Below are 20,239 nucleotides of genomic sequence, written 5' to 3' on the forward strand. Positions count from 1 at the left end.
CAGCACGGAACACTGAAGAATTAGGAGCTGTGCCAAAGTTTGATGTGGAATGGGAGGGATGAAATAAAAAGAGAGATTCTGGGTTATGGATGCACTGTAGGAGCTGCCTGTGTCAGACTGCTGAACTCTGCAGAAGGGCAGGGTTAAGATAGCAGCTTGCTCTTGTCATTTCCTTTGGACTGGCATTAGAAGCTATCCATCCAGAGTGCTTCCTTGTTTGATCCCCATTTTGAAGCACTGCCTGGAGAGAGTTAGGTATTTAGCAAAAGGTTCCAGATTGCACACTGGTGACTATTTTCTTCAATGGAAAGCTAACATGAACATTTCATGGAGGAAACTGGAAGAGAACTGGTCATATAAACATCAGATTACAGGAAGCAGTGCTGTTACTTGACACTTCCCAGCAGAGACTTAAAATTATTTTGAGCACACTGCCACCCCTACCCCAGCTGTGTCAAATAGTTTAGCTTAAACCACAGGAAATTTAAGTTAATTTCCTTGTCTTCACAGTAGAATTGAGGAGTGGAGAAGTTAAATGCTGACTGAGCGACCAACAATTGGGTCAACAACTATCAGTAAAGAAGCACCTGGGAAAAATATTCAGTCTAGAAATAGGCAGTTGCACTCCCTCATTCTTTCTGAGGAGACCAATCATTCCTAAATTTGTTCATGAATACCAATATAATTCCAAACAGGAGAGAAGCATACCTCTATCTTCCAAAACAACTTACTATTTCATGGGTTTTTTAATGTCCTAGGAGACACTGAGGTGAGAATCTGAAACTCCCCAGCCCAAGGAAGGAATTAATCCTGGGGTTTCGCTTCATGGACAAGTACTGTATCATTAGGCAATTATGTACAAATTTGATTCTGATACCCCTATTCCTAAACAAAGCAGCAGCTGCAGGCTCATTCGCAGCAATCTCAACCTCCTACCCATGTGCTAGGAGCACTCATGGCTATGAAATTAGAAGACTTAGGCAAAAGAACTCTCATGCCAAGATCATGGGGACTGTGCAAAAGCAGAAATCGAGGTACCTTTAGAACATCAATGCCTAAGAAAGAAGTAATTAAATGATCTTTGGCAAGACCTTATGTGGCACATTTAACTGGCATGAAAAACTATCAGAATATTTAAAACTGGTAAAGTTTGTCAGTTTTGAAATGGTATCACACGCTTATTGAAGTCTTTTTAAGTAAATAATTGCAGACTTGGTTCTGATTTCATGATTTCTAAATTAGAAATTTTACATTTAATGTAACACTGTGAACAATTTAATAATGTGACATCAGAAAATAATTTCTAAACCCATTTAGCTACTTAGGTATATGACATGTATTAAAGGTGCATAGCAGTCCTTCCCAACTCAAAATGACTATGTTCTAGTCAGAATCACTCACTACTTAATCTTGACATCTTGTCATCTTCTTGTACAGTATAGATTCTTTGTGACTTTAGAGTTATTCTGGCAAGGAACCTCAAGAGATTAGACACTCAATAGCCACTAAATATCACTGCAATCAAAGCTCCTAATTTCTTTGGGCTTTTTGTAAACTTCAGCCTTTGGCCTAGAGACCAGTGAACATTCCCAGAGGGATGTGAAGGGGGAAAAAAAAAAGCATATATACAATGAATCATTAGCAGAAATGGGGAGGGGGGATTAAGGGAAAATTAGAGAGAGGTAAAAATAAAAAATAAAACCTTATCCAGGTTATAGATAAATAGTTGACTTTTCTTGTAAATTTACAGCCAAATCTAATGCTGATGATCATATGCCAGAATAAATTGGGAAAATGTAGATTCTTTATTTATATATTCAAATTATGTTAACCATCCAATTTGCATCTACTTTCTGCTGTCATTTTAGAGATGAAGTTTTAGCCTTTATAATCCATACTAGATTTCACTGAATACTATTAAACAGGTAGGAAAATGAAATCAAAACACCGAAACAGTCTTCAGTCTGCTGAGTAACTATGCAAACATTTAATACACCGTTACACAAAATGAATATTATTCTGGTGACAGTATTAATCCTTTAGATCATAATTCGTATTTTTAAGTTCATGACACTTCAGCCAGTCATCACCTTCGGTTGCCAAGCATAACTCTTTTTATATTTGCTTGATTAATAAACTGAAAGCATCAAGTACATAAGAGGATTAAAAGCATAAATGGATCCTGTGCCAGTTCTATGCACACCTTTCTGTCTATGTTCAAGTAATTATCTCATAATAAGCAGCACATAAGATACATTAATAATACATTTTGCCTGGTGACAGACAATTTCACAACAGGATTGAATTTTCAGAACTGATCACCCAAAATAAAAAGAACTGGTATGTACTGCTGTTTCTCAAAATTAGGAGTTGATGATTAAAGAACTACTTTGGTCAGTTCAATGGACAATCTCCATTTCCAATTTTTGGGAAATACTTACAGGAGTTTGGGAAATATTGAGGTCAGGTCAAATAAAGAAGTACTCTATACTGCCTAGAAGATACTGCCCCTCTGAGCAGCAAATATTATTTATTAGGTCAACCAAACTCACTCTGGAGCTCAAACAGTAAAGCCACAGTACATCAGGAACTCTTAGAATCAGAACTGAGTGCTTCTGATTTCCCTTTATTGTTTTACAAGAACAACTGACAAACACAGAAAAAAATAAGGGCATTTGGCAAAATGAATTTTCAATTAAAAGTCCTCAATGACTACAGTGAACAAAAGTAGTAAAATATACATACAAAACTAGCTTAACAATCTACTCAAAAAAGCAATTGTCCTCCTCTGTCTACATTTACTTGGTTTTGAGCAATTGTTACAGCCACAAGAGAAGACAGAATAATTCTGGTAGACACCATCAATGTTAGATGCAATCACCATATTCGAAACATAATTAATTTTTTTAATGCTAATTCAACCACCATCATAATCAACTGGATTCATCAGCTGATTCAACTTCAACAGATAGATATTGACTTTTGCCTAGAAAATACAATCTTCACTGCAAATGAATATTTTTTTAAAACATGGTTTTAAAAATTTATTTAAAAGCCATCACAAGCCTGCCCTTCACAAAATATTCAGAAGCTATAAATTTAATCACTAGCCTTGAATAAAGCAGATTCACTTTATTGAACCCAATAAGCCTCACCCTTTTCTCTCCAAATTTAAGCCGTATGAATATTTCATTGCCATGCAGTTAATTCATTAATCTCAATCACAATTTCAGTTGTTTGAACCCAGAAGCATTCTATTCTAGTAAGACTACGGCAAGTCAATCAGAAAATGTTACTGTAAAAAACAAGCCATAATTTTAGATGTAGAGACTTAATACATTATACCTCCTTTTGCCTCCTTACCTACACACAATATTAATAAAATGTTAGATGTATTTTCATTTGCATTCAGCATTTGTACACATTAAAGTGCAAATACAGATTGTCAAAATCGCTTCTTACCAACATTAAAAGTTCAGTTATAATCTTTCACTTACTCGTCTAAAGAGAATCTCCATAGACCAATATTTTTTTCTAAGCTGCAATGTACTTTAAAAATAATTGGCTGCAAAATATTTAAGGTAACCTTTTTTTTTCCATGAACCGTCTTTAAAGAAAAGTCATGCACTACATACCCCTTGCTCGTCCAGTTTAAGCAGCTGCTCAGGTACTTTGGGTGAGTTGGAAGCCTGCCTCAGGCACTGAATGCTCAGCTCTGGTATTACGTACTCCAGTACCTCTTTGAGAGGCAGACCTCTCGCTGTGCCATGCCGAGCAGTGGATGGTATAGCATCTTCTAAAATTGCTCCTCTAAGTGTAGTAAGCTGCAGTAAAGGTAAAACACAAAAACCATTTTTAGTTCTAGTACTACAATGACTTTTAAAGATATAAACTTTAGGTTTTAGCAAAAGAATGGAAGAAAGATTGGGACGAAAAAGATCCCTATTTTTAATTTTTTTTAACCAGTAAAAATATAACTAAACTTTTAAAGAGGAGAGAGGCTCTTTTTGTCACAGTGACATTTTTTTTGTTGTTCAAAGAAAGTCACTGATGATCCTATTAAGTTATTCTAATTCCTAAAACTATTAATTTTTTTTTTAAATATTTAAAACACCAGGAAAACTAAAAAGTGTTAATTTTAGTGGCATACTACCTTAGCAGACACAGTAGTTGAAAATGAGGTTGGACAGGTGAGCTAAGCCACAGCTTCATTTAACCCAATCTTTTTTAAACCATGCTGCTTTATCTTCATTGGATTTGGCAAAAAGGGAGTCATTTCTTAGAAGTGAGTCAGCTGAATCACCTCTCTACACATACATACAAACACTTCTTTTCTGACAACAAAAGAAAAACCTAGCCTCAAAAATTCCAACATTATATATGTTTCTATATCTGTTTGTAAAAGCACATGAGCCCAGAGATATCAGGAGGTTTAGCTAACACTTCTCTATATCCTAATCACAATAAAAAGCAATAATCCTAAGGATTATGAAAATTTATACTTGCTTGCTACAATAACAACATTGTGTATTTTCATACAAATCAAAGCAATTGCTGTGATAAAGAAGATATTACTTTGCAAGAGATACTAATTCACTTGAAATAGAAGTTATGAGACATGTCCTTCCACAACAATCACCAGCGAGCTATTCTTCCAAATAAGACAATTATTTTTATCAACATATTAATATTCCTTCCACAAATCATGTATGTAAAAAATCTCACAGAAAAAAGCTTCTAAGAAAGTATTTTGAAACAAAACACAAAAATACAAATAAGTCATAGTACTAGCTTTCATATTTTTCCCCTCTCTTTTTCCCTACATTTCTTAATCTTCTATTTCTATCATTAGAAACTTTAGATCAAGCAGCGTGATCCAAACTTATTTTCAGCTTTGTTCTTATCACTTGTGCCCTTGCTTGCCCCTTGCAGTTCCTTTCAGTCAACTTACCTCCTTTTGGGTGCCCACTCAAAAAAAGAAAAATTTTATGCAGTACAGAAGAGGGAGATTTTTTTCCAGGAGCAACTATATTTGTTAACACTACAAGAAACATCCCTTTCCCATTAATGGATTTACTTTCAAAGTTAGCAACATATCCACAGACAAACAACTAGTATCCTAAGCTCTAAGTTAACTTTACCATTCCTTTGCAAAATTACTGAAAGAACATTACCTCACTTGTCCTGAAAACTATACGATAGTTGAACTGAGATCCTTCTTTCTCCTTGGCATCTTCAACCTTCTCCCTCCGGATGCTGACTGCTACAGGCCCAAGATTTTCATCTATTCCAAAGTAGTTCTGATGCTCTTTTGCACAAGAGTAAATAAGGAGAGAATAATGAAGTATGACTCTCCTAGAAAATGTTCATCAAATCTCATAAAAAATTTCTGCAGCAATAAAAAAAGTATTACTTTTAATTGAACCATGAGATCTGTAAATACGCTGGCCTGTGATCTTCTGAACTGCACAATAAGTACATAAATCACATAATGCTAATTTTGATGAGCAGAATCATCATTCATATCACATAACTCAAATTACTGCAACCACTGCTACTATGAAATAATACATTTTTGCATTTTTTGTTACTATGCAATTAATGGTTTTGCTTGATGCTGTAAGAAACTACTTTGGAGAAACTATATCTACATAAAGCTTTCAACAAATCTAACTCTTCAAACAAATAAGGTGCTAGGCAGCTTCCTTGATTTCATTCAATTTATTCTTATTTGAAGCTTTACATACAAAATAGCAACTCAGTTTTAACAAATGAAAACTGAGGCTAGTAACTCTTCAGTCTTTGATGAATAGTTAAATTCCTCCTTGAGACAATTGGCTCAGTCTGGGAAAGTAAAGCATTACCAACAGAAGAGGAAGATCAAGTTAGAGACCATTTAAGCAGACTAGGCACACTCAATTCTATGGGACCAAACAGGATACATGTTGAGGGAACGAGCCAGTGTCACTGTAAGGCTACTCTTTGAAAGGTCACAGTGAGTGGTTACACCCTTCTCTAAAAAGGGCAAGAGAGTCTGGGAAGCTGTAGACTAGCCACCATAAACCTTAGCTCCCAGGGAGATAAAAGAATAAATTCTCATGGAAGAGATTTCCAGGCACATGAAGGACAAAAAGATGCTTGAAAACAGCCTGCACAGATTTACCAAATGCAAATCACGCATGACCAACCCAGTTGCTTTCTACAATGAGATGACTGGCTTTGTGGATGAGGAAGGAGCAATGAATGTCACCTAATTGTACTTTAGCAATGCCTTTTACATAGTCTCCCACAGTATCTGTGTAGCTAAACTGAAAAGATGGTTCCGATATGCAGATTACAAAGTGGACATAAACTGGCTGGACAGTTGGCTGTGATCAGTAATACGAATTCCAGCTAGTGCCCAGTTACTAAAAGGTGTATCAAAAGTTGGTAGTGGAGCTGTTACTGTTTAATATTTTTTTAAATTATCCAAATGATGGAATGCATCTGCAACAAGTTCATGTACATGACCAAACTCAAGGAGAACAGTTCATATATTGGAGGTTAGGGCTGTAGCTGGGTGCAGCAAATAAAGAGGAATAACCGGCAGGCTTTTAACAAATGAGTAATATGTGCACAGGGCACATACTGAAATGCATAAACCTTGGAGTATTTTACAAAAGCAGGCAAAGACAGTTAACTCATCCACACAGGTAGAGTCCTATGGCTGTAGGGTGTCTGTACGTCACGGCCCACTCGTCCCTTTCCCTGGAGGCAGCTGCTGCTGAGATGGGACAGCTGAGCTGCATGTGAAGCAACTCCTAAACCACTGAAGTTTTCAATCTGACATGTTAAAACAAACTCTCTCTTTGACAATTTGAAAAAAATGGACTGACAAAAATCTCATGAAGACCAACATAGAACTGTATCTGCAACAGAGCAAGCTCATCCAACAGCACAGGCTGTTGGATGAGCCTCAGGAGCAGCTCTGAGGAAAAGCACTGAGGACTCCGGTGAGCAACAGGCTGCACAGCAGCCAGCAGAACCCCCTGCAGAGATGAAGGCTAACCACACTTTGGGCTGCACTAGCAAGAGCATACCAACAGGTCAGGAGAAGACATTATGCCTCCCTATTTGGCACTTGTGAGGCCACATAAGGAGTAGTGTCCAGTTTTGGACAGAGTGGGGCAAGGCCAGCAGACAACTACCAAGACAGCTGGGGGGCTGGAGGATATAACAGATGAGGAAAGGCTGAAGGAGATGGGCTTGTGCAGCCTGGAGAAGAGCAGGTTAAGAGGGGGAAATAATTGCAGGATCCCACTAGTCAATGGGGGGTTATAGAGAAGGGAGAGCCAGACTCTTCTCCAAGGTACAGAAAGGACAAGATTCAACCATCACAAGATGCAACCCCTCATTGGGGGGAAATCAAACACAGGAACAAGTTGCCAGGAGAGTTTGTGAAATCTCCATCCTTAGAGATGGTCAAAAGCTAAAGGGAAGGCAGCTTTAACCAGGGAATTACACTGGATGACCTCCAGAAATGTCTTCCAATCCAATTTATGCTATAATTCCATATTTCAAATAGCAATGAAGTAATAGACTAATTTCTCCTTTAAAGATTGTCTAGACTAAAAACCAGTTTGCTAGCATTTTTGAGCTAATTTGAGACTTTCTTTTTTTTTTACAATGTATTTATAGAAATGTGGAAGGAAGTTTTTGCAAAATGTCTTTCACTAAGAAGTCATCCATACTCTCTGAATGGATACAAAAAGATAAAGTTGTCTCTACATAAATGACAGTCTTATTTGCCAAATCAAGGTTAAATTAAGTTTCCCATAGCCTTTCAAAAATCTATCTATAAAGTATGTTGGTGGTTACAGTCCATCTCCCAGTGGGGAGAAAATGAGTAGCAGCATATTAGAACTAGCATCATTTTTTTGGAAGGAACACGTGGGATCCAAGGGGCATAGACATTAAATTATTCGCTCATGCTCACCAATTACATTCCTTCCCCAGCCTGAGCATTCTACCTGCATGGAGAAATTATACCTCATGGATTTCCCAGTGTTAAATTAAAACTTTGAGCCTTAATGGGCAAATTTATCAAACAGAACATGATTTTACAGATATGAGAGAGATTGATTCATTCAGAGGCCAAACACTTTCAACAACATAAAATCTCCCCACAGCTGCATTTGACAAAAGGTAAACTTCTCAGGGTTTCTATAGCCTTCTATTTTGATGTAAATCTAGAAAAGGGTATTACATAATTACTAGATTTCTTGGCTGCAGTATTACTGAGCAGAAAAATGCAAGCTTGGCAGATACCTGTTCATTTCTTGTACAATATGAAGACACAAACCCAAAGACATTATTTATGTACATTAAAAATAAAATAGATAAAACAGTTTCAAGAATGAGAATTAAAGAAGCTGAAGTAAATTAAAGAATAGCATGGCTACTGATATTTTGGGATTTGGGGAAAACATTTTTAATTCAAGGCGCTTTTTTTAAAACAATCTCATAAACTACAAACTCATTAAGATAATTTAAATGTATTTATGTTGATTTAAAATTATCAACTGGAGAGAAGAAAATCAGTGCCATTTTCTAGATGTTTAAAGAGAGATTGTAAAATATTCCTCATTTTTTACTTTTTCATTCAGAGGAATAATTGTCATCTTTTCTTCTAATACAAAAGTCTTACTTATACAAACTGAGTTAATACCAAAAGCTAGCTAAGCCTGTACATTTCTTCTAGGATATTTTTTCAGTTTGATATCAGCAGATAGATACAATAACATATTAAGAAACATTTGCAAGCATCCCTCAGATAAAAAGCATGCTAGTAATAGTCAAGTCTCAAGGTATTATGAGGATAATTGCACAAGGGGAAAAAGACAAATCAATGATAATAAAAGCATATTTGAATTATCCTTTTTAAAAATAAAAATAGCTTTTTTTCCCTTCTCATCCTCTTTTATGCCACAAAAATATAGTTCACTAAAGGACACCATTAATAAATCAAAAAACATGAGATAAAATAAAATACTCTAGCTTTTGCAAACCTTAACTGAAAACTGAGAAGATATTTTCCATAAACATTAACATATTTTACATCAGTTGTGTTGGATTTGATTTTAACAATAGTTACAAAGCTTATAAATATGCAGCATAAAACTACAGCTCATTTCAGAAGACAGTGAATTCCAAATCTCTCATTTCTTGAAAGGGAATGGAATAATTAGTGCTACACATGCCAGGGTGTTTCTTCCATGCATCTTAAAACAGAAATAAAACTTGTACGCTGACAAGTGCCAATTATAAAACTGTGAACTAAATCAAATATTCAGAAAGTTATTTCTTTTTCATAGATATCTTGTTAAAGGCAAAGAAAATTGGTGGCATTAGATGCGTCTCTATATACAAGTGAGTATTGTTTGCTAAATTTTTATTTCATCCTTCGACAATTATTTTGCTAAACTCAACTGTGCTATTAAATCTACAATTCAATGAACAATCAGCTAGGAGAGCTCACTGTCATGGAAGAGCATCAAGTAAAACTCAGTATGCATATAAATGTCACTTTTTCTTATATGGGAGATCAGCACAGCAGCAAGACGTTTTGGTGCCCAAGGCAAAATGCCTGTTTTATTTTCTCTATCCACAATAACCTTTGCTTAGGTGAGAACTGTGTTCAGCTGGAAGTAATCTGGAGATTCCTTGCATGTTTGATCCCTTGAGATAAGAGGTATTGAAAATTAAGTTTTCAGTTCCATTAGTGCCCTCATTATCCTAAAAGAATACGGTAAAATGCTAGGAGAAAGGCATAAAGCAACCTTCTTCAAGCTGAAAAACTAAATATCATCAGAAACTCTCTCTTTAAGGAGTAGGTATATGTGAATACAGTATGAAAGGCCCCAAGAGAGACTTGAAGACAGGAGAATCTAGAAGGGAGTCAGAAGCCTCAGTAATAAAACCTTCTCTTTTGGAGGCACCTTTCAGGAAATAATGATTTCCACACTGGGTATCAGTATTTCCAATGCATTTACTGGATACAAATGTCGTCTTTTCCTCCTGCCCACTGAGAAAGTTTGGTTCAGAGAAGTTAGTTTACGTCCTAATTTACATGACACCACATTTAGTGAACTTACACAAGGATTGCATAACTTTATACATAATCCACTGGTTCTTAAATATCTCTCTGGGAGAGCAAGAACAAGAAGCTTAATTTTAGTGAAGAGTTGCAGGATCCCCTGTAACACTTAGGTCTCTCTATAGAGGAGGAGGATGAGGAGGAAAAAAAATAGTCTTTACTAAGCAACTTAAACCTAATGCATGAATATCTCGGAACAGCTGCATTAGAAAAACTTACCTTTTCCGTAGAAGAACTTGCGGTAATAATATGCTCCAAGATCAATGTGTTCTATGATGTATCGCTTCACTTTCTCTCTGTGAATGGACTGGTTTTCTCTTGGTACTTCCAGTACTGAAACACCAGCATTTGTGCAATGGGAACTCAGAGAGGACTCAAAAGAACAACTTTCACCTGAAGAAAAAGATGCTGAATTTGCCCTAGAAAGTGCAATCCGTCTATCTCCTTCCCCACCAGTTTCATTCCTGAAGTAAGGGCAACTCAATACCAAATCATTGCTTTTCCCATCACCCTCATCAGCATCTAAATTCTCTTTTGAATTGAGGTCCTCTTTGCTTCCCAAAGGAGATTCACAGTTTCCCGTTTGGCCTGCTGGCATCTGAGTTTGTGATGCCGCTGAAGCTCCAGTGGTTATATTTTTTCTTTTTCCTACATTTACTCTGGTAGCCATTGCTTCATTTATGTTAAACAAAACACTCTGAACATCATAATGTGCAAAACATTTCTGACAGTTCCAAGAACGAACATTTCTGTCAAGTCTATCATCCAGATCAGATGAAAACTTAAAAGTTTCATGCTCACTTTTAACTGTTCGCAATTTTCTAAATAGAGATGTTTCTACTGCTTCTGATTTTAGTCTCCTCTTGAAAGATTTCTCCCTGTCTCGACCAATAAGTAGAGCACTATCCATATAATCCAAGCCAGAAATCCTGACAAATTCTCCCCTGGAAATCTGCGCAGCAGCATGTAGACTTGGAGAAACTGTAGGATCACAGTGGAAAAACTCAGAAAATCCAAATGGAGCAAGGGTTTTATGATCAAAATTTTCCACTCGGTATCCTCTTAGCATCGCAAAAAAATTTTCTCCAGACAAGCCTTGTCTATCAATTGAAGAGGTACTGCCATATTCTCTATGAAGAGCTGCTCCAGTATTTGGGTTAACAGCATTCTGGTCTAACACGTCTTCAGCATCAATATCACTTATTGTCACATCACTGTTGCTTCTTTGCCTTATGGGATGAAGTCCTCTTTGAGGGGAATGAACAAAAAGATCTCCAATTGAGTATTTTCCCTCCGTAAATTCCAGTTCTAGCTCTTCTTGCTGTCCATCACTTTGGTCATTTTGCCCATTCGGAAGTACTGAGCCAACACTTTCGTAACTGGTTGGAGGTCTGTTTTCCCAAGCAGCTTTACTCAGCTCTTTAGAGCAATCCTTTTTAGGAGGCCACTCAGATACCCTGGCTCGAACACCCATTTTAGGCACAGCTGGTGTACCATTTGTTTGATTATTTTCAGTTTTGCTAGATGCATTTGAAGACACAGGAGGACCCATGCTACCATTCAAAGCTTTAAGTTTTCTAGCAAAATAATCATCAGATTGCATGCTTCTTGAAGACTCCCTGAATTTTGAGGAAGTTCTGCTAACTTTGTGCTTATCTTCTTGCAAAGACCTTTGATCACTCATGTCCAGTCAGTGGGAGGGGAACTGCTACTATTGCATAAATTCACTGTTACATTTGCTATTACATTGTCTTTCATGGGCTGATAAACTGCAATAAAAAATACAGTTACAGTCTTCCCAGAAGTGCAAGCAGGAACTTCAGTGTACCATTTTTGTACAACTTCCGTCAGGAGAGCAATCTTAAAACATTTCCTTCAGTTCAGACACATTCAGTTCAGTATTAACCCAGACAAATTTCTTCTATCTGTTCATAAAAAAAAAAAAGAAAAGAGAAAGTGCATTAAAATGTTTATAGTCACTAACGGTAAGCTTCCAGTGTTGCTTGTATATACACAATACCCCATGAAACTGGAACTAATGAGACTTGCTTTGTATGGTTTTCTGTCCTCTGCCTCTCTAAAACCCAACAAATGCACTAATCCCAGTTTCCCATATGATGCCTACAGGATGCAAGCAGTTTGAACCTGCTCTCTCATGGGCTAACCAGTACACGCACACTGAATAGCAGACCAGGTTCTGCCAAGCTGAATAGCCACATATAACTCTCTGCATTTCCTTCAAGGCTGACAGCAACTTAGGTGCCTATTATCTCTCTAATCACATACATAACATGAAAGAACATAGCCATCTCTAAGACACCTTTTCCAAGTTTGCTTGAAACACACACAGGAGTTACTGGGGCAAGACTGGTAGAAATTGTAAGTAAAATACATGAAACAGATAGGACCTTAGACAAAGAAAAGTGTTTTGTGCCATTTAAAAGAACATTTTAAAGATAAGTAATCTCTCCACTATGATTAATTCAGTGAATAAGTGTATTTCACTTTTTCCCCCACCCTCTCTCTCCCCAAAGGGAGATTTACTTAGATTCCTTTATTTGGAGTGTAAACTATTATTTAGTGGTGTAAAACAGTTATGGTGGTTTCTGTTACATGATATTTCTCTGGCTGGAAATCTAGACTGTTAATTCAGTTACTGTGCTAAAGAACATGTCTGTTGTCTTACACAAATAAGAAAAGATAGTAGCCATACTGACAAGTGTTAATTTTATTACAAAATTGGAACTGTTAGGATATAACAATATTCTTCAGTGGCTTTAATAGTCTTAAGAATGACCATGACTCATGCTGTGAAGATTCATCTGCAGGCAGAGCCCGTCCTTTAACCCATTGCATAAAACTAGACTAAAATAAGAGACAAGACAGCATGTTATGTACTTCCTTTTCAGCTTTTGTTCCTTGAACAAAATGCCAACGTAATGATGTTTTAAGATGCTGCAAATAAGCATAATATGTATTTAACACAGTTTAAAGAAAAGGTCAGGTCAAATTAGCCTGGAATATGAATTTTCTCCTTGTTTCAGTGAAGATATGAGGTAGAAAGAGGAGCTTCCCCTAAATTTAATGCCATAAAAATTCTCACAAAAAAAAAAGTGTGAGGCAGGGAGACATAGGAATAATATAAATTAAAACTTGACAGATTTTTTTTCTGCTTGTCAGAAATCAACACAATGTTGTGTTTGATAGAGTAAACTTTAGGACTCTTCTACCATAATGGATTAATAAACGTGAGTTACAGTAGCATCATGATTGACACAGTTTCTATGTGACTGTTACTAGGAATGGGTAACAATAACATTAATTGCAGCTTACTTTCACTACATGCAAATTCCTCAGAACTCCATTTTAATGGCCAATGATGTCAACTAAAACAAAGGTTTTGGTTCCTTATAGGAGTCCAAAAGATTGTTTAATAAAACTGACCTGTTCAGAGAAACAGTATTTCAAAAGTGGTGTGTAGGATTTTTAAACATTGACTTATGAAAATACAACACAAAAAGAAAAATATCAGTCATAGAATCATAAAATGGTTTGGGTTGGAAGGGACCTCAAAGATCATCTAGTTCCAACCCCCCTGCCATGGGCAGGGACACCCTCCACTAGACCACATTGCCCAAAGCCTCATCCAACCTGGCCTTGAACACTGCCAGGGAGGGGGCAGCCACAACTTCTCTGGGCAACCTGTTCCAGTGCCTCACCACCCTCACAGGGAAGAATTTCTTCCCAATATCTAATCTAAATCGACCCTCCTTCAGCTTAAACCCATTACCCCTTGTCCTGTCACTCCATGCCCTTGTAAACTGTCCCTCTCCAGCTTTCCTGTAGGCCCCCTTCAGGTACTGGAAGGCTGCTGTAAGGTCTCCCCGGAGCCTTCTCTTCTCCAGGCTGAACAGCCCCAACTCTCTCAGCCTGTCCTCATAGGAGAGGTGCTCCAGCCCTCGGATCATCTTCGTGTCTTCCTCTGGACTCTCTCCAACAGCTCCATGTCCTTCTTATATTGGGGTCTCCAGAGCTAGATGCAGTACTCCAGGTGGGGTCTCATGAGAGAAGAGTAGAGGGGCAGAATCGCCTCCCTTGACCTTTTGGTTACTCTTCCTTTGATGCAGCCCAGGACACAGCTGGCTTTGACCCACATTGCTGGGTCAAATTCAGTTTTTCATCCACCAATACCCCCAAGTCCTTCTCCATAGGGCTGCTCTCACATGTGAATATGCTTAATATTTTGGGGGCACAAGTAATATTACAAAGGTGAAATGCAAGAAAACTTCTGTGGTATACACATTAACATGAACAGCTGACAGCTTTTTTTATCATGTCTTAGAATGTTCTTTATACAATCACAGAAGTTGGAGAAACCTTTGCCAAATAAAAACACTGAAGGAAAACTAAACTATTCTAGAATCATGTTTTCTGTTTCTGCAAGAATATAAAATAGTGAGAAGACAGAAAGGTCAGTTTTACATATTGGGAAGAAGTTTAACTTCTTATTGAAGATTAATTTACCATAATTTCAAAGAAAATTGAGTTACATCTTCTAGCCTTCTTGCCTTTTCCTACATAAAAACCATTCATAGAAGCCATTAGTATATGCATTTTTTTGAAATAAAAAATAATGTCTTATAAAATGGGAAAATACATATAAAGTCAGAAAAGGCTCTCCTGCAAAAATTCCATTCTTTTCTTCCTTTGTGATAACCCTTTTTCTGTGCTAAGCATTTGTGCAAAAGCAGTGAACTGGACCAGGGACATAATCCAGGTGTAAATTAAATTGGGGATGAGGTGGTGGGAGGTAGAAGAAAAGAGCAACAAATGCACACTGCCACCCCATTTATTTTCAACCCGAATCCACAACATGATTCATTGTTTGGTCTCATGAACAGCTGTATTTGTGGAAGGCAGGAGAAAGCCTGAAGGCCATGGGAAAGCAAGACCTTTTTTTTTTTTTTTTTTTTTTTTTTTGTGGTGGTGGTAGCTTAAATACTTGATGAAGTATGGCCTGAGCATTTTAAAACAAAGGTACATTGCAAAAAGGTACTATTTAAAGACAGAATTACTTTTCTTTTACTGGTGTGACAGAAGACCAAAGAAATGCCTGTTTCGGAACTGTAGATTGACATTTTATTGGAAATACTAATATTTGAAGATTAGATGCAGTATATTTAAAGTATACTAGTAATTTTTTTTTTTTTTAATCTGAAGTTGAGCTCATTGAGAAAATCTGCCTGGTTTTAATATCAATGACCATTCCTGTAACTTAGTACAACAGCATGTTTTGGTTCACAGATGACCTCTGCCAATGGATAGCACTGCATTCTTCTGTATTTGTTGTTCTTTAAGGGTTTTTTCTCTCCATAGTAAGAATTTAGCAACTCACAAGCATTCCCCTATAGATGTTGATATTATTTATTATAAACCGATTTTGTTTGCTGAATTGAATAAAGTGCAACTTCCCCAAAGAATGCTGTCAATATGATCATGAGTACCCTTCTCTTCAGATCTGTACAGTCCTTTTGGTCAAGTTCTTCACTTCTCTCTCTTTTCATCTCATCATAGCAGTTACGAATGGAGTCAGTGACAGATACGGTCAGAAAAGCAAAGCTGGATGCCTACCCTGCTGTTGTGCTCCTGCCAACCCTTCCCACTAAGGCTGCTGGATCTTATGCAAATAACTTAAGTTCCTTCCACAGAGCTACAAAGACTTCCTTCTGAGCTCAATACAGCAGCTGGTTTGTTAGCCACAGATACAGTTCTTTAACATGGAATGATTCCAAGTTTCCTGGGGACCTGGACACATGCCCACAAATGTTCCTGTGCCAGTAGCAGAGCAATGAATAAGAACTGCACTATTGGACTGTCCTGTCAAAAGGAGGCTGTTTGGTAACGCTGCCTCATGTCAGCCTTGATAGATGGAAATGAATTATTTAAGAAGTCTTTCTATGATCATTTTGTTGATCAAGACTTTGGAAGTCTGCCCCTATTATTATGTAATGTTATCATCCTAAAAAGAATGCATAATTTGGATGAAAGCATTAATCTCTACTATTTATCAAGATGACAATTCTATAAACCATGACTCTCAAGCTCTACTAATCTTAAAAAATGGGAAGTGCAATTTGATAAAATAGGAGTATAGGCAGGAATAATATGCCAAAAGCTGAAGATCAGACATTTAATTTGCATTCAATTGATTCTACACACCATTTTCTGTGTGCTCAGATTCTGCTTAGTTTCCACTCTTCAAAGAAACACATAGTAGTGTTATGTATTTTGCCAGTATAGCAGAGTGGCAGTTACGCAATGGCTACTTTATGAGAATCCAAAGTTTGTGAGAAAATTCTGCCTTGAGGCCCATACTTTTAAGTGCAATGAAAAAGAACAGTGCAAAAGAAAAATCAACATGGTTCATAAGCTGCCTGTATTTGTACAAGTTCTGGACCAGATAACCCACTGAACAAATCTGTCACAAGGTCTCATTTCCTAAAACTAAGGTTGCCACTAGAAAAAAAGTAAGGAATTTTCAAAAAAGAAGAAAATAATACAAAAAAGTTTCTTAATGCAAGTTCAAACTTGTTTTAGTTTGCTTACTTTTTAAAACAGACTACATTAGCAAATGTTTTTAGATTTACATATTTTCAATATATCTATTAACAGTATTTATTTATTAATGATTCCTAAATCAGAACTATCCAATTTTCAGAAGCTAAATGATGGCTATGCCTGGTTTTCAAGCCATCCTACTTATTTGTGTGTCCAAGCCAGAAAATTCTGGTCACACTGAACTGTGATATCATATCATATGACAGTTGATTATGATGTTATGCAGGAGAATTATTACTGCAGACAGGAGTATGGGAGAGGTAATGAATTCTTCAAGTATTTGTTTTCATGCAAATGTCTTTAGAAAACCATGATATTTAAGCATAATTGTCTTTAAATAGAATATTTCTTTCAAAGTTTTCCATGAGGCACAGTGAATATTAAAGGATAACACTAACTATAATTGAGCCACTTATTCAGATTGCAGCTGTGGAAAATGGATTGGAAATAATACAACGAACAAATTATGAGCACAGCTCATGAAAAAAATGGTTCAAATTATTATACATCAAATTTACAGTTAAAGCCATAACTACTACAGTATAAATGGTTACTTCTTATATGTGTATTTCAGATACATGATTAATATGCAGACACAGACAAGAGATAGAAGAAGGATGGGAAGCCCCTCATTTGACTAATGGAAGTTCATATGAGCTGCTGTGTAGTGAATATTTGTTGCACACTTCCCTAGTTGTGCTGTTGTTCTTTCTTCACATATACAGTCTGTATAGTGGTGAGTATCCCCGCCTGTCACGCGGGAGACCGGGGTTCGATTCCCCGACGGGGAGCCAGCCGCTCTATCACTCCCCTCTTTCATTAGACAGGGGAGAAAAGCTACAATAAAAGAAAACTTACGGGTCGAGATAAGGACAGGGAGAGATCATTCTCTAATTATCATCACGAGCAAACCAGACCGAACTTAGAGAGGGAATTCATCTTATTTATTACTAAGCAAAACAGAGCAGAGGAATGAGAAAATAAAACCAAATCTTAAAAACACCTCCCCCCACCCCTCCCATCTTCCCGGGCTCAACTTCACTCCCGGCTTCAACCTCCGCCCCCCCCAGCGGCACAGGGGGACGGGGAGTGGGGGTTACGGTCAGTTCATCATGCGGTGTTTCTGCCGCTTCGTCTTCCTCAGGGGGAGGACTCCTCTTATCATTCCCCTGCTCCAGCATGGAGTCCCTCTCACGGGAGACAGTCCTTCACGGCCTTCTCCAACGTGAGTCTCCTCCACGGGGTGCAGACCTTCAGGAGCAAACTGCTCCAGCGTGGGTCCCCCACGGGGTCACAAGTCCTGTCAGCAAACCTGCTCTGGCGTGGGCTCCTCTCTCCACGGCTCCACAGGTCCTGCCAGGAACTTGCTCCAGCGCGGGCTTCCCACGGGGTCACAGCCTCCTTCAGGTGTCTCCACCTGCTCCGGCGTGGGGTCCTCCACGGGCTGCAGGTGGAATCTCTACACCCCCTCATCCTCCCTCCATGGGCTGCAGGGGAACAGCCTGCTTCACCATGGTCTTCACCACGGGCTGCAGGGGATCTTGCTCCGGCGCCTGGAGCACCTCCTCCCCCTCCTTCTTCACTGACCTTGGTGTCTGCAGATGTTCTTACATCTTCTCACTCCTCTCTCTGGCTGCAAAAGCGCTCTCTAACTGTTTTTCTCTTTCTTAAATATGTTATCACAGAGGCGCTGATTGGCTTGGCCTTGGCCAGCGGCGGGTCCGTCTTGGAGCCGGCTGGCATTGGCTCTGTCAGACACAGGGGAAGCTTCTAGCAGCTTCTCACAGAAGCCACCCCTGTAGCCCCCCCGCTACCAAAACCTTGCCACACAAAACCAACACAGTCTGCAAGAGAAATGCAAGAGTAGAAACTGAGTAGAACCCTTTGTTGAAATAACAGTTACAGAAATGTATCTACAGAATAATCCACCAACAATCATATTACAGCTTAGCTGATTTGGGGGGCTGGGGGGAAGGGGCTATAACTGAGTGACAACAGCCTACATGATTCTCAATGCTGCTGTAACACCATCACATTTCTTATCAAAACTGTTGAATTGCACTAGTTTGGGATTGGTGCAGGATTTGGGGTAAAAAAAAAAAAAAAAAAAAAAGTCATACTCTGTTCTTTAAATATGGATCCCTTCTCCAACAAAGAAAACAGCAGATACATGTAAATATTGAGACAGAGACGCAACATGTAATTTTGGAGCAATGGACCATTAGAACAGAACTTTGAATTCCACAGCTGTTCAGTACTGGTCAATGAAAGGTGTTTTATTTTTAAGAAAGAGACCTCCAATCATAACTGCTCTCCTTCAGTCACAGGTTGAGAAAAATCTCATCATCATCTACAGGAATAATTGTACAAGATTTAATAGTAAAACACAGACCCCTCAAAAATGTTAGACTTGAGTTTGTCTTGTGGTCAGGATCCTCCAGTTACCATCTTGCCTTTTCCAGAGAAAATAATTTAATAAATCACACCTTCCAACTACTAAACTCACTACTATTAGTTTATTGTTTGCTGGTTTGTTGTTGTGGGTTTTTTTTTCTTTTTTTTTTTTTCTGTTTTCTCTTTTTTTTTTTTTAATATACTACAGCCATTTATTAAAAAGAACTAAAAAACCGGTTACAAAAGATATACTTTCTTTGGTGTAACTCATTATACCAAAGAATACCTATCACAAAGTTCCAGCACCTTCTCTTTAGCAGATCTTCTATTACTTTCCCTGAATATCTGCTCTTACAAATTGTGTCTCAATACATTCTATTTCATTAAAAACCACTGTTCAAGTTTTTCATCAAACAACCTAGGTTATCTCTCAGAGACTAACAATGTTTTATATAAAGCTATTAGTGACTATAGTATTACTGTCAGTGATTTGAAAATTTCTGTTAGAAATCACCTTCTGTAACTGAAAAATAGGTTTAGATAAATTTGTGACTGTTTTAGCACTGTATTTTCTCAGAATATTAATACTAATATTCTATTGTTCCATTAGCACAAGTTTTGACACTGAGATGCATTAAGGCTAATTCGATTTCCAGAACAAACTGGATATCCTCCTATTCTTACAGCTCTATTATAAACAGTTAAATTACGCAGCCTATGCAGAGTTTAACTATGAAACTGCTACTGAAGTTCTATCTTGTTCAGGTTGAACCATGTAAAGTAGCAGAGTGAAACCACAATTATCGTGAAATCAATAGCAAAACTACCACTGACACACACTGAGACTCTTTCATTTGCGCTCTTCCAATTCAGTTCAGGTATTTTAAATGAAATTCTGGAACCTTACAAAATACATTAAAGCCTACAACATAATGTGATTAACGAGGTAAAAAGGAAAGATCTTAACATTACATTCTTAGACCAAGGAATTTTTCCAGGGAAGGGTTAAAAAAAAACATCTGCAAGCACTGACCACTTATTATCCCATGAGAGAGGATTAAAAATAAACAAACCAACCACAACCAAGCACCA

General features: G+C 37.6%; 1 protein-coding gene across 8 annotated transcripts in view; it reads right to left on the reverse strand.

Moving 5' to 3' along the window:
* The window catches only part of SIPA1L2 (signal induced proliferation associated 1 like 2), a 225,149-nt gene that overhangs the window by 71,323 nt on the left and 133,587 nt on the right, over positions 1 to 20,239 (reverse strand). For all 8 annotated transcript variants that reach the window (XM_075748691.1, XM_075748698.1, XM_075748697.1 and 5 more), the window contains 3 exons: positions 10,355 to 12,060; positions 5,175 to 5,308; positions 3,636 to 3,824 (listed from right to left, as the gene is read on the reverse strand). In XM_075748691.1, the coding sequence (XP_075604806.1) occupies positions 3,636 to 3,824; positions 5,175 to 5,308; positions 10,355 to 11,819 (1,788 nt within the window). In that variant the 5' untranslated portion in view covers positions 11,820 to 12,060. The remainder of the gene's footprint in view (positions 1 to 3,635; positions 3,825 to 5,174; positions 5,309 to 10,354; positions 12,061 to 20,239) is intronic.

The sequence above is a fragment of the Balearica regulorum genome, chromosome 3 (assembly GCF_011004875.1).
Source record: "Balearica regulorum gibbericeps isolate bBalReg1 chromosome 3, bBalReg1.pri, whole genome shotgun sequence".
Classification (NCBI taxonomy): domain Eukaryota; kingdom Metazoa; phylum Chordata; class Aves; order Gruiformes; family Gruidae; genus Balearica; species Balearica regulorum.